General features: G+C 47.1%; 1 protein-coding gene across 6 annotated transcripts in view; it reads left to right on the top strand.

The window, feature by feature from the left end:
• Nucleotides 1-24951, top strand: part of RREB1 (ras responsive element binding protein 1) — a 183244-nt gene that overhangs the window by 98118 nt on the left and 60175 nt on the right. For 5 of the 6 annotated variants that reach the window (XM_086706350.1, XM_086706352.1, XM_086706347.1 and 2 more), the window contains exons 2-6: nucleotides 12667-12781; nucleotides 16284-16407; nucleotides 17041-17253; nucleotides 22227-22316; nucleotides 23657-23820. In XM_086706350.1, coding sequence (XP_086562476.1) covers nucleotides 17083-17253; nucleotides 22227-22316; nucleotides 23657-23820 — 425 coding nt within the window. In that variant the 5' untranslated portion in view covers nucleotides 12667-12781; nucleotides 16284-16407; nucleotides 17041-17082. The remainder of the gene's footprint in view (nucleotides 1-12666; nucleotides 12782-16283; nucleotides 16408-17040; nucleotides 17254-22226; nucleotides 22317-23656; nucleotides 23821-24951) is intronic. The other variant, XM_086706351.1, reaches the window with a different exon arrangement.

Below are 24951 nucleotides of genomic sequence, written 5' to 3'. Positions count from 1 at the left end.
TTTCCCTCGGATTAGAACTTATCTCCATGTGTCTTGTCTATCTCTGCAGCCCAAATGTGAGCCTTTGAGGCCTGGGGCTCTGTCTTAGAGTTCCTGGTGGTTCTCAAATCTAGAACATTAGCAGACTAATGTCTGAGAATGACCACCATCTTCTTTCAGGTTTTCACATTGATACGAAATCTTGCCCTACATCTAGGGCACAAAAACAGTATAGAACATCTTCAACAAGTTAACTCCTTGCAGAGAGAAAGCACCTTTTCTGTGTACTGTCCTTAACTTTGACTTGAGTACACTGAAAGCTGCAAGAATGGGGCCTGGAAGTCAAACCCCAGGAAAATGAGGATACCCTTTTTTTTTTAATGTTTCTTTATTTTTGAGAGAGAAAGAGCATGCATGCAAGTGGGGGAGGGGCAGAGAGAGAGAGGGAGACACAGAATCTGAAGCAGGCTCCAGGCTCTGAACTGTCAGCACAGAGCCCGATACGCAGCTCTAACCCACGAATCATGAGATCATGACCTGAGCCGAAGTCGGATGCTTAACCGACTAAGCCACCCAGGTGCCCTGAGACCCATTTTTTAAAAATGAAACCTGTCTGGTAGCTGAAGCCATCGAAATGACAAGTACAGAGACACTGTGATCATTCTGAGCCTGGCAACTTTGAATGGATTACTGTGTCCCTTTGTTTTCTCTTTCTCCAAACTGAAAAAAAACAAACAAACAAAAAAAAAAAAACATTTGCCTAATGTGAATAATAGCATTTGACTATAAATTTGGGTTGTACAGGACACATGACTCACACCAGGAGCATGGTACTTTAAAGATCTTCATGTAAGATAGAACTGGAATTACTTTGCATATCTGTCTTCCAGACTGGATTCCCTTTAGAAGAATCTCGGCTGGTAGGGTTAAAATAAAAAAAAAGTTATCACAATTAGTAGTTTCTTGTGGGTGAAGCCTTAAAAGGATTATTCTTGCCTTGGCCAATGCATAACATTAGGGGTTAATTCCAAGTAATCAAAAGACAGTGGGGTTTTTTCCCTACATCTCTGTCTTTCCTGCAAACGGCAGTTTTACTATAGTCAGGTAGCAAACTGTTGTATAATCTGTTAGTCCTTTTCTCTCCCTGCCATCCACCCCCACCCCCACCCCCCCTCCCCAGCCCTTAGGAAAACTCTGTTTCCAGATTGGGAACATGCCAGGATGTCACTGGCCTCTAATAGAGTTTATGGAAAAGTGTCAGTTACAATTCCAAATCTGTTAAGTAACCGGGGCCACTCTCTTGAGGTATATTTTGACTTCTGCGTTCTAGTTGTGGGGCCGGCAGAGTATGAAATTGGGTTTGTGTGAACATGTGTGTGCCTGGGTGTAGTGGACTACGTTTTCTTTCCAGAATCATAATGAAGCATCTTAAAGGGCTCTGAGAACGTTTCCTCGGGCATATTCAGTGAGCACGGTAGATGCCGTTGTTTCGCAAGTTTTTGCTTTTCTTTGTCTGTACCGGTTGTTCTGACTTCATGGCTGGGAGGAAATTGAGGACGTTGAAGAGTGCCTGCTGTTTGGCTTGTGGTGCCGAACCGGTTAGCTAGCTCCTGTTCTCAGATGGGCCAACAACAGGGCCAAGCCCCACAGCGGTGGGAGAGGGGACACGCAGAATGCAACCTCCTGGATTTTGCATGGGGACAGCGTGGCTGATCTGGTCTGCACACTCTTGTGTATTGTCTGGGCCTTGTAAAGGGAGATCCTAAAAATACCGGCCCCATCTTAGAGTGATGGCATAGAAATTTGTGTTGCAAATTTAATGTACAGCCTGGCTTCTGTCGCTCATTTGCCACCGTAACTCTCCATGGCCTTGCTTACTGTCGTCGCACCACCGTGTTCCCCGCTCCTCCCCCAGGCCTCTTACCTCGGAGATTGTGAGGGGCTAAGGGGTACTTAGGCAAGGAAGTTTTTCTTTGTCTTTTCTTTTCTTTTTTTTTTTTTTAGTTGACTTTGTAAAGATTTTCTCTATACTCCAGGAACTCTGGTGGGCTGTTTTGAACATCTGATCTTATCATCCTCTGAACCCATTAACCTCACATATGCTGGTGTGAGGCCAAGAGAATGAACTCCTGGTCTTGAATGGCAGGGAGGCAGTGTCCTCTGTACTCTGGGGGGTGAACTCCTTCTGGTTCCCGTAAGTGGCAAACGGCCCCACAACTGCCTTGATCTGCTATGAAATGGGACTTTGCTGCCATTGCCAATCCTGGATGTTCACAGGGATGTTCATAGTGTTCAGCAGCAGGTGAAAGTCCTTTTGAGCCCGGACCTAGGCATCCCAGCAGAGTTGAGTCGCATACAGAGTTAAGCCTGGAAGGACATCAGAGGTCATGGCCTGCCTTCTACACACGAAGGATCCAGTGTATTCCAGGCTTATGCAAGGAAGCACATGACATACAGATTGCTCTGGGTTCCAGTGGCTCAAGAATGGTATTAAATGCCACTGCATTATTATGATAATGACAGTGTTAACTCAGAGTTTAACTTGAGCTACCCTAAGTATCTTCTGGGGCTTCTGTACTTTGATGAAGTCAGCTCATATTTGCTGCCGACAAAAGGCAACTACATACGTGAGCCTGGAAAGTGAGTCCTCTTTCTTGGAAGCATCAAGCCGCTCCCACACGGAGGGACAGGGAGTCCTGGTACATTGGACTTGGAGGCTTTTAAAGTTGGAGCTGAAATGGATGCTGGGTAGGTGTTGCTCAGGCATTGTTCCAAGGTTCTGGAGGCCAGTAATACTTTAAACAAGTCAAACAGCCCCTCGAAGGGAGCTGCAGGAAATCCAGTCCTTGGCCTCATGTTGTTGCATGGTCAGCGGGAGATAAAAGGACGGACTGTTGGAGGCGAGGCCCCTCCTATCACTGGATGGCAAACTGTTAAGGGAAGATAAAAGGAAAAGAGTAGGGATGTTCTTTTTGAACAACGAGAGGGTGCCTTTATCACAGGCATTCAAGTAAAATGAAGGGGGTGAGCGAGAGAGCGTCAGCTTTATGATTGCAAGCGGGCTGAAGAACTCTGAGAAGCAGGACGTGGTTTCACAGCATCCTAAAACCATTTTGTGTCAGAGTATTAGTGGAGGCCAGTCTTTTTTCAACTGATATCCCCATTTGCCTGGGGACATTTGTATTCCATACTGCTTAAGTTAAATAGGCCTGAGCCAGGCCCTCTAAACTTTGTGCTCCAGAAGTTTTCCCTGCAGGGGTGTCTGACCCCTGGAGACCCGGTGGAAGCATCAGGCCGTCCTTGGGCCAAGCAGAAGAGCCCCGCACGGCTGTGTGTTCCCTGTGCCGCTGGCGAGGTGCACAGGCTAGCGCCGTTTGCTTTCTCAGTGACGTGTCTCCTCTTAGGCTCACTTCTGGTGCCGGCCCAGTGCTCACTCAACTGGTGATCTCCCCTTTGAGATCGTCCTTTCTGTTCTTTGTCACTTAGGAAGGAAGTCTAGGGGCTTGCAAAAGGTTCTTAAGGGTCAGGGTGGGGCTTTTAGTGTGAACCCACACTGAGGAGCCTGGGCCTGGCCAGTGCCCTGTGGGTGCTCAGTCACACAGAGACGAACCGCGTGCTTTGGGCAACTCTATCCTTGTTTCGGACCCTGCTGGGCTGTTGAGAGCCGGGCCCTTTGTGTTGGTGCCACAGCAGCGCAATTAGACACCCTCCGGAGTCCAGGAGTGCAGTTGTCGGGAACTAATCACCCTCCTGGCAGGTCAGGGCAGAAACAGCCAGGAGGGCCCGTATGCCTCAGACTTCCTCCAGGACTGTGCTAATCTCCCTTCCTTCCGAGGTGCCTCTCTGTTGGTTGGCTCCTTAGTGCTGGGGCTGGGGGACCGGCCCCACGTGGCACCTTCCTCCCCAGTGCCTCATCCTGCCCTGGAAATAAGCTTTTGGTTTGGGCTCAGTGGACTTTAAGAAAAACCATGTGCTTGCTAATGTTTTTGATTGGTTGACTTGTGATAAACACTTACCAGCCTCTTATATCTCAGAGTATTTGTTTTTCTTCATAATTTCTTAGAGGCAAAACAGAGGGAGAAAGGTCACCCATTAGAGGGCATAGAGGGCAGGCCCACAGAGCTCCTGGTAGTTTGGGCACGGTTGCTTCACCCAGCAGTCATTCTCAGCTGACGGTTTGTAATGTCTGATCACCCACTGTGAAATTGTGACCACAGCTGACCACTTTTCCAATGGGCAAGGGAAGAAGTGATCTCCTCCCTCTGCCTTCTCTGAGCCGTTAGGGTGGGTAGAAGCAGTTCGAACAACACTTTGTCTCCCATGAACTAATTTGGGTTTTATAAGGGGTGTCATCTTGAAATGGCCCTAAATCCTGGGAATTTGAAGCCCCGGTCCCTGATTAATCACCTGCCCTAGGAATCCTTAGCTTGCATCCAGCCCCTCAGCAGGGAAAAAGTGGAGAATCCTGTTCCTGCAGCCCCTTTCCCCAAGCATGTCAGAAAGGCCAGCCCTACGACCTCATGGCCTGTTTAAGAGTTGCAGGATATTGCCTAAAACCCTTCTGCAAACGGCCGCTGAACTTTACTCCAGCCTCTCCTCCTCCGAGCTGTAATGTGACTGAAGGCAGCCAGACCCACTTCAGAGGAGAGTCTGGGAGTGACTGGGTGTCAGCTGCAGGACACTCAGGTTCCACAGCTGGGAGGGAAGAGGTGCTCAAGAAGGAAGAGCCAGCCCATCCCGGCGGGAGCCCGCAGCGCCAGCCTGCTTGATTAAGCAAATGCGAAGTTCCCCGGGATTTGTGTCAGCCGCAGACTGAAGCTTGAGGGGTTTTATTTCCTGCTCTCCGTGTGACGTTGGCAGTGGCTGCTCTACCCCTGGCTGCTAACGCGATTGCGTTTGTGATGAATTATATCTCCTTGTTCAACATGGGGGCTGGAATGGAAATTTTTCAAGATCCTCCAACTGACTCCTGCCCTCCAAGCATTGGTGGTGCAGGAGGTGAGGCCCACGGATGAATCTAGGAGTTGGGGAGACTTGGCCCAGGGGCTAAATGAACTGGAATGTGAGGAGGTAAAGGGCATAACATAGATAGCTGGCATTGACGGGCGCTGTACTGCCTGTTAAGTGTCTTAGTAGATACTCCTTTGACTGATCCTGGTTTTGTGAGAGCAGTATTACTAGCTTCATTTTCCAGATGCGGGCTGAGGCTCAGAGACTTAAAGTCTCTCCATTGGTGGCAAGCTGAGCTTCCAGTCCAAGACATCTTGCGCTCTTGATGCTCTGCTACTGTAATGTATTCTCCTCGTTCCTGCTTCTGGATCTTACAGGATTAGGGAGAAGGGACGGCCCTTTTCGAGGTACAGAATCTGAAAGTCAAAAGGAGGATCTAAATAATTTGGTCTCTCACCCTCTGCAAAACTGAGCTGTGGTGACTCTGCCTCTGCTTGAATACTTCCAGGGACAGCAAGCTCATGACTACATTTCTTGGGGCCTCATTCCATCCGTGAGCAGCTCTGGTTGTTCAAGGCTCTGGTAAAAGGATTGTGGGGTCCCAGACCTGCTTCCTGGTGCCTCCCACCCAGATGTTGTTCCTGTCGTGGTGAACACATGAGAGGAGTGTGCCCCCTTTTCCAGAATATCTCTGGTTCCTTCAGCCATTTCTTAGTTTCCCCCTGACTTGGTTTCCCAGTCCTATAGCTTGCTAATTGCCCTTCTCTGAATGGTTTTTCCATGATCATCTTTGGTGCAGAGGAAGGTACCAGAGAATTTTGGAGTCCGACAACCCCAGGCTAGAATCCCGGCCCTGCCCCTCTAGGAGCTGCTTAATAGCCAGCCAGATAACCTCATCATTGCCTTGTAAGGTTTGGGGAAGGATTAAATATACGTGAAGTACCTCACACACTTTCCAGCCCAGAGTTTATGTCACAAATAGTTAATGCCCCCTAGTTATTGGGGAAGGAGGTACTCTGAAAGACGTGTAATTGGATCTACACCAGACTTCTGATTTAAATCCTGTTTGCTCTTATGGCAGTATTCTTCTTTCTTTAAATTACTCAGCCAAGGTGTGATGTGGAGGCCTCTCCCCACCTTTCCTGATAAGCCAGCAGAGCAGATCTTAGGGTGGGGAGGGTGGGGGCTTCTAAATTCAGTTTCTTGCAGGGTAGGGGGAGACATCTTCTGCCTTAGCCCAGAAAAGCCTGCCCTGCCCTGGGGGTAGGTGCCGGTACCCAGTGGGTCATCTGACCCTCTGCCCGGCTGGAGTGCTCCCTCAGTTAGGGCCTCCTGGCAGCCCGCCTCTTCTCTTCACCTGCTTCCTCAGGCAGAGTAGGGAGTCAGTCCTACACGGTTCTGCTAAGTTGGGCAAGATGGTGATGAAATACCAGGTCCTGGTGGCCAGTTTAGGAGAAAAGACTAGCTCACCTGGAGAGAGAGACAGGGCCACGCTCGGTGGGCCACCGAGCCACCCTCCTCCCCCCCCAAAAGGCCAGGGATCTGGGTAACAAATGGCTGCCATGTGGCAGCTGTGACGGCTTCGCGAGTCTGGCAGTAGTTAGATCCTGTCAGTAAGACGTGCTCCCGGGAGAAGAGCTGCAAGGAGAGGAGTCAGCTTCTTCACAGGCTAATTTACTGACAGAAAAGCTTATAAGCCGGACTTTGCCCCATTTCCCCCCTCTGAACAAGCCAGCTGCACTGTGGAGAGAGAGGTACGGGAAGAAGAGTGGGGTACCACGGATGGTTTTATCTAGCACATACCAGAAAACCTCCCCATCTTCCCAGCAGTTTGTATTTAAATAGTAAATTTGATCTGACTCACGTAGTTAAGTTTGGTAAGCAAGAACCCTGTCTTCCAAGTCAACACTTGCCTCCCTGCTGAAATTGTATGTAATGTAACAATCAAAATGTCCAAGTGATTTTTAGTTTTAAAAGAGAAACTGCTTCCAGCATGGAACCCATCACTCTCCCCGAAGCCGAAGCCACTCCTTCCCCACACGCTTTACTGAATATTTAAAATGTTCCTGTACCTGAGGACAGTATTCCTTGTGAAAAGTCAGCAGCCTGTGGCATTGCCAGTATCCACAGGGGCACCTGAAACCTGATCAGTAAAGGGCAGCCACTCTAGGCTGCAGGAATGATCTCTTGGATTTTTCCTTCCCCTTCCTAGGGGAAGAGACATTAAGAGACAAACTGCAGGAGACCATGAGCTAGTTCTGAGGCTGTTATGGTTCTTTAGGATTGCCTTCCCTCAGAGTTCTCCTCCCCGACTGTTCCTTCTCTCCTGCCCCTTGTGGCCCTTGCTGCCACGAGCAGCAGAGAAATTGTGGGGGGAGGGTGCCGTGAGGGGGTCCGGGACCACCAGAAATCCCGGCTGCAGGTTCAACTGTGGAGAACATCCTCCAGTACCCTTTCTGTGAGTGACAGCTTGGCCAGTGCTTTCTGGAGAGATGACTTCGAGGGCCCAGAGCTTCACAGAGGCCAGGCTGAGTGGTTTTGCTTCCCGCACACTGTAGGCCAGCCCTGCCCTGTCTGAAGTTCACATCTTACGTGTCCCTGTTCCTGAGCAGCTAAAATAGGCCCTGCATATTTAATCCCTCCCACACATATACTTTCCTTCCTTCCTTTTTCTTTCCTTCGTTCGTTCGTTCATTATTTCGTTTGTTCATTCATTCATTCATTCATTCATTCATAGTGGTGAATACAGCTGAAGTTAAAACTGAGATCTGTCTCCAGTGCTTTGATTTTTGCTCTGGGGCTATGCTAAAACAGTGGCTTCTCCCAAATCTTCACAGAAAGAAAGTTTCCCAGGGAGATCCTTCGTTTTATGTCCCCCCTCTTCCAGAATTCTACGTAAAGTTGAATGCTAGTTTTCAAGGCTGCATCCGAACCCCCTGAGAGCTAACATACAGGTTACAGGATCCATCCCTGGAGGTATTTCTGACATAGTCGTTCTGGCGTGGGGCCCAAGCACCTGTGTTTCTTTCTTCCTTTTGGTCTTATTGCAGTATCCTTGACACACAGCACTGGGTAAGTTTAAGGTGCACAGTGTAATGACCTGATTTTGCATATATTGAGAATCTGCATTTCTAGCAAAGGTCCGGGATGCCGTTGCATGAGGACTACACTTTGGGGTGGCCGGTGCTGGAGGTTTAGTGGTAGTTAACTTCTCACTGACTGGATGAGGCCGAGATTTCCTTCACGTGGTATTCACTTCATTTTTGATCTGTGCGGTTCTGTCTGCTCCCTCTCCCAACCATCTGTGTTCCTCTTCTCTGACCCCCTCCCTGCCCTGCTACTTCCCCGCCACAGACACCTTGTTAGAACCCCAGCACCTGAAAGTGTAGACTTCCCCGTCAGAATTCCTCTCGCTCCAGGCCTGCATTCCATTTGCATGGAAGCAGGAGTGACCCAGAGGATACAGATTGCCTCTGAGCTCACATCGCTGGATCAGTTGGATCCAGCCACTTGGACAGACTAGGCTATTTGGGATTTCAGGCAGAGGTTGGTGGCTTCCTTCCAGTTTCCTTCTCCTTCTAGAACACAAGGGTATAGAATGTGGCAGTCCCCCCACCCCCATCCCTTTGCACAGCAAGGGCAGTGGTGAGTGCTTGCAGACCCTTACCCCATGTGGTGAACTTTTCAATCAGAGGTGGAAGTCCAGTCGTGCATCCTCAGAGAGTGGAAGGCAGAGGTGAAGGTGTAAGGTGAGAGCTCCTTGGCCTCCCTAGAAACAGGTAAAAGTGGGAGGCCAGGTGCTGAGCCATCTGGAAGGGCAGAAATGCCCCAGAATATGATTGGGACAAGTCAGAGAATGTGTATCTATTCTCTCAAGCCCTGTGCCAGGAATTGCAAATTTTGTCTAAAAGAAGCTTAGTGGAGTTTAGAAACTAGATTTGCCTTGCTCTCCAGCATGATCTTAGGGGCAAGGTGCTTAACCCCCTACACCTGTACAGTGGAACCAGTGCTCCTCTGTGTTGCTGGGAGGATTAAATGAGATACTGCACTTAGTGTGTGGCAAGTAGTGTTCAAAACTCATTAGCTGGTGTCATCATCATTAGTAGTATTAGTATTAATATTGCAGAGTTTTATAATAAAAACCCTTGGGGGTTCCCCCAGAGGGAATGAGGGAAGCTTCGTGTGGAAGGTGGCCCCTGCAGGATTGGATTCGGGGAGACATACGTTCTGGAGGAAGAAACTGAATGGAGAGGTAATCATGGAAACTGGGCAAGAAGGCTAGAAGGTAAACTAAGGCCAGAGCCTGGAGAGCTTTGAGTGGCAGGTCAGAAAGTCTGACCACTTCCCACATATATGGTCCTGGGACCTGGGGTACTGCCCTGCCCCCTCCTCCTGACTTTCCTCTCCTAAACTTGGGCTTTGCCAAGCGGTGCATTCTCCACCGCCCACCCCGTCTCCTCACTCAGTGGGGTGAAGATCCAGAACTGGCAGGTGCAGCCCACGGTGCCCAGTTGTGCCCAGTCTGCTGGAGTGCTCTGTGCCACACTCCAAGGCTTCGTTTGACCAAAGCCCATGCCAGCGAGGGGGCAGGGTGGCCTGCCTGGGTTGCCGCCCTCTCCAAGGCACAGACTGAGCCCTACGCCAAGAAACACATCAACTTCCTGGAACTCAGAGCCGTCATCACAGCTGTGAGCTTTCAGAGCACACGCGAGGCTGTCCTGGTTAGAGGAGACCGTCTTGTCCCTAGGCTTGCAGGCCAAGGAGAATGGGCATTGCCATGGTGCGACATCCAGCCTGGTCTGGTTTTGTCTCCAGCCTAGCTCAGATGGAGGAAAGAATGTTTCCTTCCTGATGGAGCTCATCCTGAGAGAGATGTCCTCACTGCTTCTAGAGCTCCCTTAGAAGCCAGAGCATTTTAGTATCTGAACTCCTTTTCACTCAGACTCTTTGAGACTGTCCTGGGTTGGCCCCACCCGGCCAGCTAGACCGTCCACTAGGCTGTTCCAGTCCACAGATCAACCATCTCAAGTATTGTGGTCCTCTGTAGGCTCAGCGCTGTCCGTGGGCCTCTACTGTCATCCTAGGCATCTAACTTACCCCATCTGTCCTGCGGGCCTTAGGACAGATTTTAGATTTCACTGAAGAATCCTCTGGGTTTTCAGAAGCTGAGAAGGTTTGTTTCTAGACCATCTTCCCTTTTATCTTTCATCTCCCGCTTGCTATCTCTGTTGGACCTGGAGACAGACTCCTTAATCTTTTCTTTCTGGCTTTACATAGCATTGTCCCTTATCTGCTCAGGGGCTGGGGCCTGGGGGCTGGCCTTCCCTGCCCCCTCATCCTCACAGATGGACCTCTGCCCACTCCAAGACATCTTGCTTCCATTGGATCTAGGCAGAGCCCGTGTGGGAATGCAAATCCAGAAATTCAGCATCCTCCCTTGGGAGGCCCCGAGACCACCCCTCTAAATTCTCAGCCTGTGCTGCAGTCACTTACCCCTGCGGGAGTAACCTTCTAGAACAGAACCTCTCCTCACTAGGTCTTTTTTTTCCCTTTTTCCTTCTTCTCCCCCCCCCCCCCCCCCCCCCCGCTTTCCCTGAGGCGATGGTGATAGAGGTAAGGGGTATCTTGAATGTTCTTCCAAGAACTGTCCCGTACTTTTCCACTCGCTGAGTTCTGTGAGTCCCTCAGGCCTGGTGGAACCCCAGACAAACAGGGTAGTGACTCTTGTTACTCAGCTAGAATTGCAAGACATTCTAAATATTCAAATCCTTTACATCCAAGATCAGAGGATGAAAGTTTCAGGGTCAAGTGTGTTGGCGTTGGCCCTCTCCCACCTTGGTTCCCGGTGTGTATTGAGATTACTCGGTGGACTTTTTAACAGTATCTTTTTTAAATGAGGGAGGGAGGGAGTTCAAATTTTAATGAGAGTCTTAGTTATTATATTGTGAAAGTTTAAATTGCAGAGACTCATCTCTCTGATGTGTGTTTTTAACAATTCTATATGGAACTGTAATTCACTTTACTTATTTGGAGATCGTGGTAGTTTCAAAAACAAAACAAAACAAAAAAACAAAAAACCATGGAGGTATTCCTCTTCAGACTTTCTTCCTAATAAAAGTTGCCACGAATGAAGAAATGAATAATAACAGGGAAATTTGGCTTGTTTTTTTTTTTTTTTTTTTTTTTGCGTGTGTTTTTTTTTTCTTCCACAGTGTTTCATTTCACCCCTAGGCATCTTTAAGTTTGGGTGGGGATGATCTGAAAGGATGTTTTGTTTGTGCATTTCTAAAACCTCATGGGCATTTTAACAAACTTGACTTGATTCTTGATTCAGAGTTTAAAGGAAGGTGGGTTAGATGTCAACTAAAACCAGGATTCTTATCCTGCTTATCCTCAGATGAGTGTCTGGGGCCCCTGAACTCTTGATGCGGAAGGGAAATGTCGAATGTACAGTATGTGCACTTTCCTGTGGGAAGGTCCATAACTTTTATCACACCCTTCAGGAGGTTCTCATCCCCCAAAACCACTGAGAATTATTGGGGTAGTAAGAAGGATTCCTCGAGACTTACAGGGCCTCTGTCCCATTCAGGGGCTGTCCCTACAGTTACTCCTTATTTCTTGATACTTTCTTCAGAATCCAAAGAACTTTTCAAAAGAGAAGGGGGCAAAGAGAAAAGATGGAGAATCGAAGCAGTGAGGTGGAGGGAGAGTGTTTGTGGCCTCAGGAGCTTCTTGTCATGGGTCGGTGGCCCTTTCTCGCCCCAGCTGACCAGTCCTGCAGGGGGCTTGCCCGCCCTAGGTGCTCAGGAACTACAAAGTGAGGAACATTCAAGGTGATAACTAGGCGTATGACAGGATTGAGCACCTTTCTCCAGACACTCCGAAAAGGGATACGAATGAAAAGGTGGGCCACGCCAGGGTTTCTCGGAAGGGCTTGATTTATGTCTTTCTCGATCTTCTCCCAGTTTTGCACTCCTCCGTTTAGCTGCGGGAAGCCGTTTCCAGAAACCGAGAGAATGTGGCTGAAGGCTGCAGCTCTGGAAATCCTGCATTCCTTTGCTCACTGACTTTGTAGAGGGCCAACTTGCTCCCAGGGAAGGGACTTGAGGCCCCTGCACCCCAGAGCAGACTCGCTCAGACTCCCCGAGGAGCCTGTGTCATTTGAAAAGCTTTCTGTATACCCCCTACCGAAAGGAGAAGATACGTGTTTGGTCCTATCTGAACCGTCATGGACACTTCCCCCATCACTCAGGAGAAGATGCACTAATCTGTCCTTTACATTAAGAGACTGTTTGGTTCCATGGTGTTTACTCTCTTCAGCTGTCTTCTTTCCAGTCTGCTGCTGATAGCACTTAGTGCTGTCTCGTTCTCCTCTGCCCTTGAAGCTGGCAGCATCAGCATCTGCTCTTAATATGCCACTAAGATGCCCAGAGCTCTGCCTGGGCCAGTGGTCCCAGCTGCCCTCATGTGATATGGCTCCTGACCTGCTGGGGCGTGCTAGGGGGTTCTTGTCTGTCCAAGGCACTCTCGACTCCGGTGGATGCTAGTGGGTACCTCTGGGCAGAATCAGCCTCGGAGCCGGAAGAAAGCTTGCTTCTGCGTGCAGGCGGGGATGGGAAATGTTCTGTTGCCCTTAACTTGTGCCCTCCCGGATCCCCGGGAAAAGGGATCCGGACACAGGATCGTTTCTGCCTGGTCTTGACTCCCTCTTCATGCCACCTTTTCTCATTTTTGCAGGCTGCTCCGACTCTGTATTCCAGAAGTGGTGGCTTTGAGGTGTGACCCTGCCCACGCCTGGGCCAGCGTCTGCTCCTCGGTAAGGAGGGCCAGCTTGATAAGACGAAGAAAACAGGTCAGTTACACTTTATGGACTCCACTTGAGGCCCAGTAATTTCCAGTGTTGTCTTCCTTTCCCTCCCCCTTCCTCCCCACATTCCCTATGGGTTGCCCTTTTTCTTCCCAAGGTCCTCCTGAGGCTTTGATGCAAAACCACAATGAAATTGTAACTCTGAGTTGCGAGCTCTTCTGATCCAGTGGGCCTGAAGTGTAGGATGAGAAATCTCAGAGGGTACTGGGTATTGGTCTCACAGGAAGGAGTGTTCAGACAGCAGAGCCCTGCTTCTCCCTCCCCGCCGCCCCCTGTCGCCCAAATTCAGGCAGTTTGTGTTAAAAACTGGAATGCCAGGCCAGTCCACTTGGCCATGTCCATGAAGATGATGACTTCTTTTCTTATCTGTGATTTGGGAACTCCTTCTGGGTTCCCAGCTCTCTCTGGTTCCAGTTGGAAGACATTGCCTTAGAATGGGGTTAGTGATTTTTAACTTGTTTATTGTTATGATTTTATTGGTGGTGGTTATTTGCAGTGGTAGGGCTGATGTGGAGGGTGGCGTCAGGGAGCAAAGGAAAGAATGAAAATATTGAGACTATTAATATCTGTAAAGAAAAAAATGTGCTTTGTAAATGGACTTCAAGCTGTTCAACTTCTCTTTCATCGCTGAGATCAAATCTCAGAAGGTTTAGGTTTGTTAGTTTGGGTTATTACCCCAGTATAGCCCAATGTCAGGTATAGGTAGGTAGAACTCACTAACAATCCTGGCCGACTGGCCTCTGGGTAAATTAGCGCATAGATGTGCCTTAATGCTAAGGTGGATTTTTTTTTCCCCCATAACCTGGAACAATGAGCTACCTTATTTTATACCAGGACTTTTCCCTTCTTCCCTGCTGCATCCTCTCAAAGGGAGAACTCAAGCATAAGACGCAGGAGCACACTGGAGTAAAAACCTGTGCTGGGTGTGTAAGGCTGGTTTGTGTTGCTTCTGGAACAGCAATTGAGGGATGAGTCCAATGACGGTGCTCTTCTTTTCAAACAGTGTAGCTGGGGGTTCATTTTACTAATTGCACTTTCCAGATTGAGACAAGAAGAGTCTCTATTAAAAAAATAACATTGCTGCGGCACCTGGGTGGCTCAGTCGGTTAAGTGTCCGACTCTTTGATTTTTGGCTCAGGTCATGATCTCACAGTTCATGGGTTTGAGTCCCATGTCGGGCTCTGCACTGAGGGTGAGGAGTCCGCTTGGGATTCTTTCTTTTTTTCTCTCTCTCTGCCCCTCCCCTGCTCGCACTGTCTCTCCCTCCCTCCCTCCCTCCCTCTCTCTCTCTCTCTCTCTCTCTCTCTCTGTCTCAAAATAAATAAACTTTAAAAAATTTATTGAGAAATATGTACATATTGCTACTTACATTTAAACTAGGTAAAGGAAGTAAACACAGGTGATCTTGGTGTCATCACTGAGTAGTGTCAACGCTTTATACTTTATCCCAGAAAAGGAAATAAATGTAGCAAATGTCTTCCTGCCCAGTCAAAATGGGAAATAACAAGTTTGTGTGGCTTTTTTCTTTTCCAGTTGGAATAAGCCTTTGCAACATTCATCCCTTATGTTGGTTAGTGTGGTGACAATGGCTAGGTATTGTGTATTTAAGACACTTAGGGAGTTTGTAAGAATGTATATTGGATGTTATAATGACTGTAACAAAAATTATCCCTAGTAATCTGGCTCTGTAACATGAATGTATTTTTGTTACTTCTCATGTTGCCCGTTTCTCTCCTCTCCATTTTCTCAGTAAATCGAATGTAATTTTTACAACTTATAAAATTCTACGTTTAGTCCTAGAGGTGTTTACTCTAACCTGTTCCCAGATTTCCATAAATTCTACCACACTTTCCTTTTTTCCTAGTATCAGGACATAAGCAAGATTACCTTCTAAACTCCTCCTATGAATCAGAAAGGTTAACTTTCTTTTTACTAACACAACATAATTACAAAAAACAGTTTCTGGCCAGTTATTTTATAATTTACTATATATTACAACTGTGGGGGAGGGGTTTTAGTATCAAAGGTATCCACATATTTGAATCAAACAGATGATTGTCTGCTGATTGATTGCAATACCTCTAGGAACCAATGGTACTTTTAGAGATGCAGGTGTGCCTATGTATGTATGCACACTTACATGTGTATGTTTGTGTCTCGTGGTTTTCCCAAGAGAGAGAAATCTCCCAAATAAATTTTCAAAGACCGTTAAAATAGGAAGTTTGAAGCACAATTTTGAATGGTCTTCTGGTGGCGAAACCACAGAAGGACTGCAGTTTGGCCTTTGCTTTAATTTTGAACATAGCTCTTCTCTCTTTATAGGAAAGATGTGCGGGCTAAGACGAGGTCTGTTGTCTCGAGTTGCATGTTTCTGCAGTTAGTCCTTTTCGTCCCCGTTTGTAAATCCATTAAGTCCATATCTTCAAAATGGCTGCCCACAAGGAAGGCACGTTTTGTCTTTTGGCTGGAAAAGTACTGTTCCTGAGATTCTCTTTGGCTCTTTTGCTAAGGTTTTAGCTTGAGACTTCTGAGCTGACAACAACGTGGCTTAATAAAGTTATGTCCCCAGGCCCTTCCTGCTCTGCTTGCTGCTGGCTGCATTGGTAGCTCTGGGTGTTACCGTTTGTCATATCCTAGGTCATGTCCCCTCAAGTTGGAGGAGGAAACCACAAGAAATCATGTTCTTTCTGGTGGTGTTCCTGAGCATTCACTTGGCTGCCGAGATGATGAGCTTGATCTTTGACTACAAGTCCAGTAGAGGACATGTGGAATTTATCAAGGCACAGTTAATATAGGTCAGTATAGGATCTGAGGCTTACTGGCAGGGCTTTGGCTCTAGATAAAATGAGGGAAGTAACTTACCTGCAGACTTAATCTGAGGCCATATCACAGCCATGGTAAGGCATGTAACTGGATGGCACTTCTCAAAGGAAGGTAACTAGAAAAGGCTGCAGAAGTCAATTTTGCAATGGCCACGAGGTGTGGTGGGTGTTCTGGTTGGTCATGCCGTTCCTGTTACCAGCTTTCTTTGAGGCCTGACCTAATACTACATAGTCTAGTACTAGACTACGAGCCTTTCGTGAATTGCTTTCCTGCCTTCAGTCACTTTTAGGTAGAGGTGGGAGGGGGGTCAAGTAGGAGTCTGAATGCTCGTGGGGGACTGGGGTAGAGTATGGAGGGAAATTCAGTGTGTGTGTAGTTAAGAGCTCCAGAAAGTAAAATACCACAAAATCGTTTTGGCTGTTGGGAGTGACGGTGACAGCACTGTAGGGAACATCAGTTAAGGTTGAAAAACAACCACAGAATGTGGTTTTGGAAGAAAGACATGACTTTTAAAATCGCCTCCCTTTTGTTCTCCCTGTATTCTCATGAATATAGTGGCCTAAGATTACAACAAGTAAATGGCATCAGTTTTTTTCTTCCCTAAGTGAAAAGGCATTCACTGATTTTTTTTTTTTTTTTTTTTTTGCCTTTGCTTCCCTTCCAGTGTCAACAAGTGATACAAGAGAAGAAAAAAAAGAAGTGAACACAGACTCATTTCCTACTCCACGTGGATGATAGCTATAGCAAGGGAAAACCTCATAGTATATCAGTTGGGGCAGAAAATGGAGGTAATTGGCAGTGGGGGCTGGGTTTTCCTTCCATCCATCTTCTGGGGTATAGGTACATTACCTACTCATATATTTTAAGAAACGGTCCTTTTTATGTTGATTTGAAGTTTGGTTATAATTCTGAGAGGATTGCCTTCTCAGTTGTCGTGTACAATTTGGGCTCCCCATTAAGAGCACTGAATTACAGCAGTGGAGTTACGTGAGACCTGAAGGTTCTCATCATAAGTTGTTAAGTCTAGAACATTCCTGTAGTAGTAAATGAGCTTGGTTTTTAGGAGGGTGCCAGGCAAATGTCAGCTCCCTGGGCTGACAGAAAGACTCCAGAGCCTTTCCCTGCTCTGTCTAATGAAAGATTAGGAAAGGCCAGGAGACCTGCCTCTGCTAGTTTGGGGGGTTGTGTCAGTACAGATGCACAGAAAGGAAGCGAGGTTATCAGTTAGTCTTTGTTATGACAGTGCTTCATTTAGATGAAAGCTTCAAGTCATTATGGGCACGAGTGTCAGCTTGAACTGAAGAAGCAGGGGGGCATTCGGTGTTTGGACCTGACTTACGGTCATGGTAGCCATAGCCAGTGCCACCGGGCTCTGACAGGGGCTAAACCAATTGATCACAGCAGCGATTTCCGATTTTCAGTTCTATGGCAGAAGCTTCTTAGAAGCTTAAACCCTTGACCCAATGACGTCAAGTTCGCCCATTGGCTTGGAAGGTTCAGACTTGTCTTCCGTCAACACCATGATGTCAGCAGTAATGAGTGTAGGGAAGGTCGCCGAGAATGGCGGGAGCCCCCAGAGCACCAAGTCCCCCACGAAGCCTCCAGGACCAAATCGGATTGGCAGAAGGAACCAGGTAAGCTCCTGTGCGCTAGCTGGTGACATCTGGTGGCTTCAGTCTATGAGAACGTTGGGTGAAGTTTGTTCCCTTGAGCCCCAGCTTCGTAAGCCAAAACCTCGGACAAGCTCAGAACTAAAGGGACATGCCGAGAGGCTTCAAGAGTGAACTTTTCCGGGCTTATGTCAATTTCCTTTCATGGAAGAAATTTTCTCTGCAGTGGTGTGAGTATTGGTGGAATCCTTATTCTCTGCCCTTTAATTTGATTTGAATGCAAGCTGTCTTCACGTGATGGCCAAGGCAAAGAATTGGACTTATTCCTCTACTGTGATGTAGTTCATTTCTTTACTCACACAGCTGGTTAATTGGGATTTTGAAGCCATCGCCTTGATTTCTTTTTTTAAGTATCTTCAGATCAGGTAGCAAATAAGTGTTGGTTTTGCTGGATCTCCCATTCAGCTTTCCACCTTTGACAAAGCACAGAATTTGGCTTCAGAGAATGCCACTCATGGGGTGATTTAGTCCTCTTGAGTTTTTAGTGGGCATCAAATCAGGAAGAGTGGGGAAGAATAAGGGGGCAGGCCAGGATTGGAAGTGTTAATTAATGATGTTACAAAGGTCTAAGCTCCTCCACTGGGAAATAAAACAGATCTTCTAATTAACGTACAAATGGGGCACTTGAGAAAAAGTTGTCACTCTTCTGGTAGCAGTGTGTTCAAGGAAACTCAGGGAGCGAGGCAGGGGGTGTGTGGTGCTCATTTCTTCTCTGAATCCATGTAATCTGAACTGATGACTCCACATTTAATTTTTGTTTTAACTTACTGAATGGGTTTACACCAAATCCTCAGGGGGGAAAGGCAGTCTTCTCAGTTCCTCTCAATGCCAGGGATGGACTGGAAAGTAAACCTGTGGGGCTTTTGTGAATTCATTTCCTTTTTTATTAATAATCCTCAAGTGACTGTCCTTATACAGAATTGTCTGAGCACTATCCATGATGGTTTTCTATAAATTCTTAGAAGTATGTTAATTAAGGCTTTGGCTACTACTTGTCCTCCAGGAAAAGTCGTTCCAGCCTAAAACCCACTCCAGCAGCATAGGAGAAGGGTCTGTTCATTCCCATCTTCCTCACAGCTGAAGACTTAGCAGGGTTCAGTGATGTTTGGAGAGTTGGAGCATTGATACCTTTTTTCTCTCTTTTTTCCTTTGTCTCTGCCTGCCTCTCTTCCCATGGGTACCTGAGAAAATACTCAGCCTGTATGACTGTGGCCTGAGTCGAGACGGAGCGCTAGCTCTGGGAAGAAAAGGTTTATTTCCACTCTCACGTGACTGTCCATCCATCCATCTATCCGTCCATCTCTCCATCCATCCACCCATTTCACAATATATACTTCCAGCCAGGTACTGCACCAGGTGGCAGGCATTTCGGGATGAACGAGATACGTACGGTCACCGTCCCCTCATCCTTCTGTGTTCCGCCAGTAGAAAGTGGCATGGGTAGGGACAAGCCCGGCATTTCCCCGACACAGGTAGAGTTGACCGTAGTCCAGGCTCTGGTCCCTGCCCAGTGGTTCAGAGACAGTAGGTAGAACCCTAGAGTGTGACCCACAGCACCTCCATCCCTGCATGGTAAATGGAAGTGACTCTGCAGGTGTGGGCAAGCAAATGGGACAGGTGTACCTGAGCCATTTTCCATCTACCTTCTGTGTCCTCCAGGGTTCCTCAGGGCATGGGCTCAGTGTTCGCAGGGGAGGTAACCTCTGGGCCAGAGGTAACATGGAAAAGACAGTGCATTAAAAACAGCAGAGCGCAGCTGGGGGAGAGAGTGGGCATCACCCTTACCTGTGAGCGGGTAGGGAAGGCCGAGAGCAGGAGCCTGGGGAGAAGGCCCATCAGCGCTAGCACCGAGTTCCAGGACAGATTAGCCACAGCCGGACGCCAACACGGGTGCCAGATTGTTTCATTATGGAATGGTTAGTTATCACATTAGCTGCTAATTTTATCTGTCAGCTCAGGAAGTCTGCTTCTTTCACCAGCACAGCCACAGTAACTGGATTCACAGCAGGGCTGTTCTCTTTGCTGTTGGGTTTGTTTGTGAAAATTAAATCTGAGTCCAGAGGTTTCCTCCTCCCCGACCACTGTGGATTCTGTAGACCTGTGTGAGGGTCTGCGGAGTGCAGCTGCCAGCCTCACAGAAGGTTTGGTGCCGGAGGCTCCAAGCACCTACTCAGTATGTCCAGTATCTACCTCCAGGTGTGCGCAGGATGGTTTTTTCAAGAAACGTGCTGCCTCAAGAGGCTACCCACACGGACGCCTGGCTTTTTGACATCTACTGACTTTTTCTTTTTTTAGAGAGGGAAAGAGCACCTGAGTGGGGAGAGGGGCACAAGGAGGGAGGGAGAAAAAGAGAGAGAGAGAATTCTAAGCAGGCTCCACACTCAGTGCAGAGCCCGACACAGGGCTCAATCCCACAACCCTGGGGTCATGACCTGAGCCAAAATCAAGAGTCAGATGTTCAACTGACTGAGCCACCGGGCACCCCATTTATTGACATCTTCTTGATGAATCTTTCTTTAAAAAAATTTTTATTAATATATATTGTTCTATAACAAAAATACCCCAGGGACTGAGTTTGGGTCCGGCTATGAGACAGCCCTCATTATTATAGCAATTGCTTTCATTTTGTTGTGAATGCTTTCGTTTTTGATGTTTCTCTTTGGTGGTTCTTGGCCAGCTCCATTGTGACTGGAGTCGGATGGGCCGAGAAGGGGTGACACTCCTCCCTGCTCCATACACATCATGCCCCTGGGAGGATGGCGGTGAGGCTGGCAGGTTTTTTTGTAACTGTCTCTGGGTTATCAGCTTCCTTAGGCTTCCTATCTGGTTTTTTGTTTTTTTTGTTGTTGTTTTTTTTTTTTTTTTTTTTTTTTTAATTTGAGAGTGAGGGGTGCCTGGGTGGCTCAGTCAGTTGAGCATCCGACTCTTGATCCCGGCTCAGGGCATGATCTCACAGTTCATGAGTTCGAGCCCCACATCTGACTGCTGCCAGCACAGAGCCTGTTTTGGATCCTCTGTCTCCCTCTCTTTCTGCCCTTCCCCTGCTTTTTAAAAAAATTTGAGGGTGAAAAATATGTAGTGTACCTTTTCTCAGACCCAGTGCCACAGATGAGAAAAGCGTTTGTATTGCTTAAAAATGAGGCCTGTTAGTCTTTGAAGAGGACACAGAAGTACCGTGGGCAAATACATCCTGGACATCCTCATGCATTCACTCCACCCCATCTGGTTTATGGTGCCATTTGTTTTTAGAGTCCTCAGAGTGATTATTATTTTCATCGTCTCTCATGAGCCAACCACAAGGGTGTTTCCTTTCTGTGCCTTGGGGTTAATCCTTTTTTTGATCAGACTTGTGTAGCATAGTCATGCCCTAAACTGGGCATGGGCTGGGAGAGCAGCCGGCCTGAGTTTTAATCCTGGGTCTCCTACTTCATGGTTTCCTCGTTTGAGACAGGTTACGTACCTCTCTGTATCTCAGTTTCCTCATCCAGAAAATGGGATATGTAACCGTGGTTGTGACATTTCTATATGTAGCATCTAGCACATAGTAAGTGTTCAAGGATGGGCATTATTTGCAAAGAACAGAAACTCATTCAGATGAGTACAAGTAAAAACAGGTCTGTTGAAAGAAGTCTGAGGGTCCAGCCTGGCAGATGGTGCCGTCCCCTATCTCAGGCTACCTGGTCTCCCACTTCCGTGAGCACCCACGTCCTCCCCAGCTGCATTGTCATGGCTTGGGCTCACCCCAGTGCTCAGCTCAGCCCCAGGACTACATGAACTTTGAATTCAGGTATTCCTGATCACTTGTGGTAGTAACTTAGTCACCCCCAAACCTGGGTGCATATGAACAATGACTGGGGAGCTTGAGAAATGAGCAGATTTCTGGGGTACACCCCCCCCCCCATTCTGAATCAGCATGCCAGGAGTCTGGTCTAGAACTATGTCGTTCAGAAATCTGCCCAGGTGATTCTGCTGATCAGTGGGAAAGCCACTGATCTCAGTCTCTAAGCATCCTCATTTCAGATTCCTGGGCGAGATATCCATGCCTTGATCCTGTTGGTTTTGGGAGATGAGGGCAGAGACCGGGGTGCTTAGGGACCATGTGGGTGAAGGGGCACGTCCAGGGCAGCTCTCCATGAATTATTTGGAGAAAGGAACTATACCACATGGCTAGTGAGGGAGCTCGTCCTTTTCCTTAGAAAGGTAAAAATCTATTGCTTGAAGGCAGCCTCTCCCGGGTGTGTTGAGAGAACATAAAATGAGCCACCTTGCCAAGTAGTGATCTGGTTCTTTTGTCACCCTCTGTGGAAGGCGTCAGCCCGGGTGTGCTCCCCCATCACAGTTTGGAAAAGGACAGCATTCTTCCTGATTATCGATGAGCGGTGTCAAGCAGGTGCAAGCAGCAAGTAAGAGGGGCATGTCGATGCCTGTGGGGCACACAGCTGGGCACGGAAGCCTTGTCATGTTGGGAGGAGAACTTCACTGCCTCTCCTGTGTGCTCAGGAGTAGTGACTGGAGCCACGTAGGTGGGGCTTGGGGAGAGAGCTGTTCCGTTTCTACCTCTGCTGTGACTTGATCCTTGTTTTTTTTGTTGGCACTGATGATTAATTAAATGGTGTTTAATAAGAACACTGATATTTATGGAGCACTTAGCCTGTATCAGGCACTATTCCAGTGCTTAACATGTGCTCATTGATTTAATCCTCATCACAGCGCGGTCTGGGAGATGCCATTATTTTTTCCCATTTTACACATGAGGAAACTGAGGGCAGACAGGACTGTGACTTACCCAAGCTCATACCTGGACAGGCTCTGGAGCCCATGCTCTCCGCGATTTATTGTTATGGCTCTTTGAGACACAGATGCTTACGACAGGAACAAGAGGCACTGGCTTACTGTGTGAGTTGAACTTGATTTTCCCTTGTATTATGTCTTTGCAGGAAACGAAAGAGGAGAAGTCTTCCTATAACTGTCCCCTGTGTGAAAAGATTTGCACTACACAGCATCAGCTAACTATGCACATCCGTCAGGTTTGCTGCTGATTTCATACTTGTATTAGAAATCTTTCTTCATTAAGAGAGGGCAGTTTGATCTTAGCAGATGCATTGTGGCTGAGCTTAATTTAGATTTAATATTTTAATAATCTCAAAGGGTGGTTATGAAATAAGTTTTTGCAGGTCCGTGTTACCGTGACAGAATCCCTGGTCAACACAGAATACCTTTTCAGAAGTTAGCAAACATCTAGCTAAAATGACCACATTGAACAGAAGACCTTTCATCATATGACTCGTCAGTTTGAACCAAACCTCCTCACAGCACAGTGAGATTGTAGAGATAGATCCCGAGCCTTCATACTGCTATAAACTTACATCATGCGGCAGGAAATATATTCGTTTGGCATTTCTTTTGGCTTCTATATTATGACCTTTATCCTTCGTCCTTGCCTGGTGTGGCAAATTGATGACAGAGTATGGATGAATCGAGAACAAAGAAGGATTAATCATATATACATATGTGTGTATATATATATATATTTTGTTGTTGTTTGTTTGGAAATATATATATATTTTTGGAGTGGGAATGGATAATTTTTTTTCCATTTTATTTATTTTTTCATCATGACACAGGCACTCTGTAAGCCCCATCATCTCTTTCCCCCATCTGTCACCCACCTCCTCTCTGGTAACCCATCAGTTCTCTAAAGTTAAAAGTCTGTTTCTTGGTTTGTCTATCTCTCTCTCTCTCTCTCTCTCTCTCTCTTTTTCCCTTGCTCGTTTTTTTTTTTTTCTTAAATTCTGCATATGAGTGAGAAGGATTGACAATATTAAAATCATAACATGGCACTGAGGAATAATACCATTAAGTAACTTAGGTTTGGAGAGAAATGTTCCTTCTTAATGTATTTCAGAGGCCAGAACTCTAAACTGTGCAGTTTTCAGTTCTCTTTCCCTGACAGCAAGACTGAGTCAGCAAACTTGAAGAATGGACGTTGCCTTAATGCAAAGACCGTATTTCACGTTAGCTTCATAGTTGAGAGTCCTTCTGCTCATGTTAATGTATGTGGTCAGTTCATCTATGTGTGTCCCCAAGAAAGGCCTGCAGAGACCCCACCCCTCTCTGGGCCTTGCAGAAGTGTTTTCCAAAACTGGAACACGAAAGTGGAAGAAGATCACACAGAATAGTTATTTGCCTGTGTTCCTGGTAGATGTTGACATTTGGGAAGATATTTAAAATGAAACAAAAAAAAAATATCAGAGAAGCTTTGCTGTTTTTTTTTCTTTTTTTATATAAAGCTCTTAATTTGCATTTCATAATTGCCAAGCTTTGACCCACCTTCTCAAGTGACCAATGTGATGATTGCTTTCCCCAGCACAACACGGACACTGGAGGGGCAGACCATTCGTGCAGCATCTGCGGGAAGTCACTGAGTTCGGCCAGCTCCCTGGACCGCCACATGCTGGTGCACTCTGGCGAGAGGCCTTACAAGTGCACTGTGTGTGGCCAGTCTTTTACCACCAATGGGAACATGCACAGGTGGGTGAGGGCGGCCTTTGCCTCTGGAGGTTGACAGAAAGTCAAGTGGCCTTTGAGCCACCAGGGGACCTGCCTCCAAGCTCTTAGGATCTGTGCACTGCATGGAGAAGTCGGAGAGATGTGCTCATTCTCTCCAGTGTATGGGACGTGTCTGGCCATGGGAAACAGAAGTACCTGGGCGAGGTCTTTGGCCTTTGGGGATCCTCGGGATGAAACACAGAGTCCTTCCCCCTCTGCCAATTGGAGTTTCTTTGTTTGGGTGCCAGAGGTGGGCAGCTTATCAGATACTGAGGAACCCTCAAGGAATAGCACAGTAACCCTTGCCTCTTAAAAATCTATTTGCATATGCCTCCCAGATTCCCTGCAGCTCTTTTCCTTGCGAAAAATTTCTGGGGCTTTTGAATAAATAGTGAGATGGCCTGGTCTTGGAACTTCAGGATAAGATGGGATAAAATGAAGAAAAAGAAGATCTGATAAATGTCAGGAATTTATTTCCTGAGGGAGAAAAGTAGCTCACTCAGAAGTAGGAGAGAGCCCCATGGTGGGCATATTAAAATTGTGTGGGACAAAACCAATAGAAAATAAACTTTATAGAATGATTACATATGGTTTGAGGGGTTAGAACAAAAAGACTTTTTTTTTAATGCTCAGTTAAAAAAAAAAATGTTCATTTATTTTGAGAGAGAGTGTGAGCAGGGGAGAGGGGGAGAGAGAATCTCAAGCAGGCTCCACCCTGTCAGCACAGAGCCTGATGCTGGGCTCGAACTCCCGAACTGTGTGATCATGACCTGAGATGAAATCAAGACTCCGACACTTAACTGATGAGCCGGCCACCCAGGCGCCCCTTAAATGCTCCTATTTTACACAAACATTTTAGGAACATCAAGACTCTAGGGAAAGTTTTTAAAGGGACTCAAAAAAATATCACCTTCTCAGAAAAACCAGACTATTCTTATTTTTCTATATTTCCTTTCCAGGCATCACGCTGCTCTGCTTTTTAAAAATTGACTAACCACCCCTCCCCTCCCCGCCATTATTTGTTTTTAACACGTTTTTTTCCAAAGAACACTTTACAGCGTTACTGTGAAATTGATACTTTATTATATACCAATACTAAAAGGAAATGGGCCA

The sequence above is a fragment of the Puma concolor genome, chromosome B2 (genome assembly GCF_028749965.1).
Source record: "Puma concolor isolate L17-30 chromosome B2, mPumCon1.1.hap2, whole genome shotgun sequence".
Taxonomy (NCBI): Eukaryota; Metazoa; Chordata; class Mammalia; order Carnivora; family Felidae; genus Puma; species Puma concolor.
Note: the sequence above shows the minus strand (reverse complement) of the source record. Positions and strands in the feature narration are given on the sequence as shown.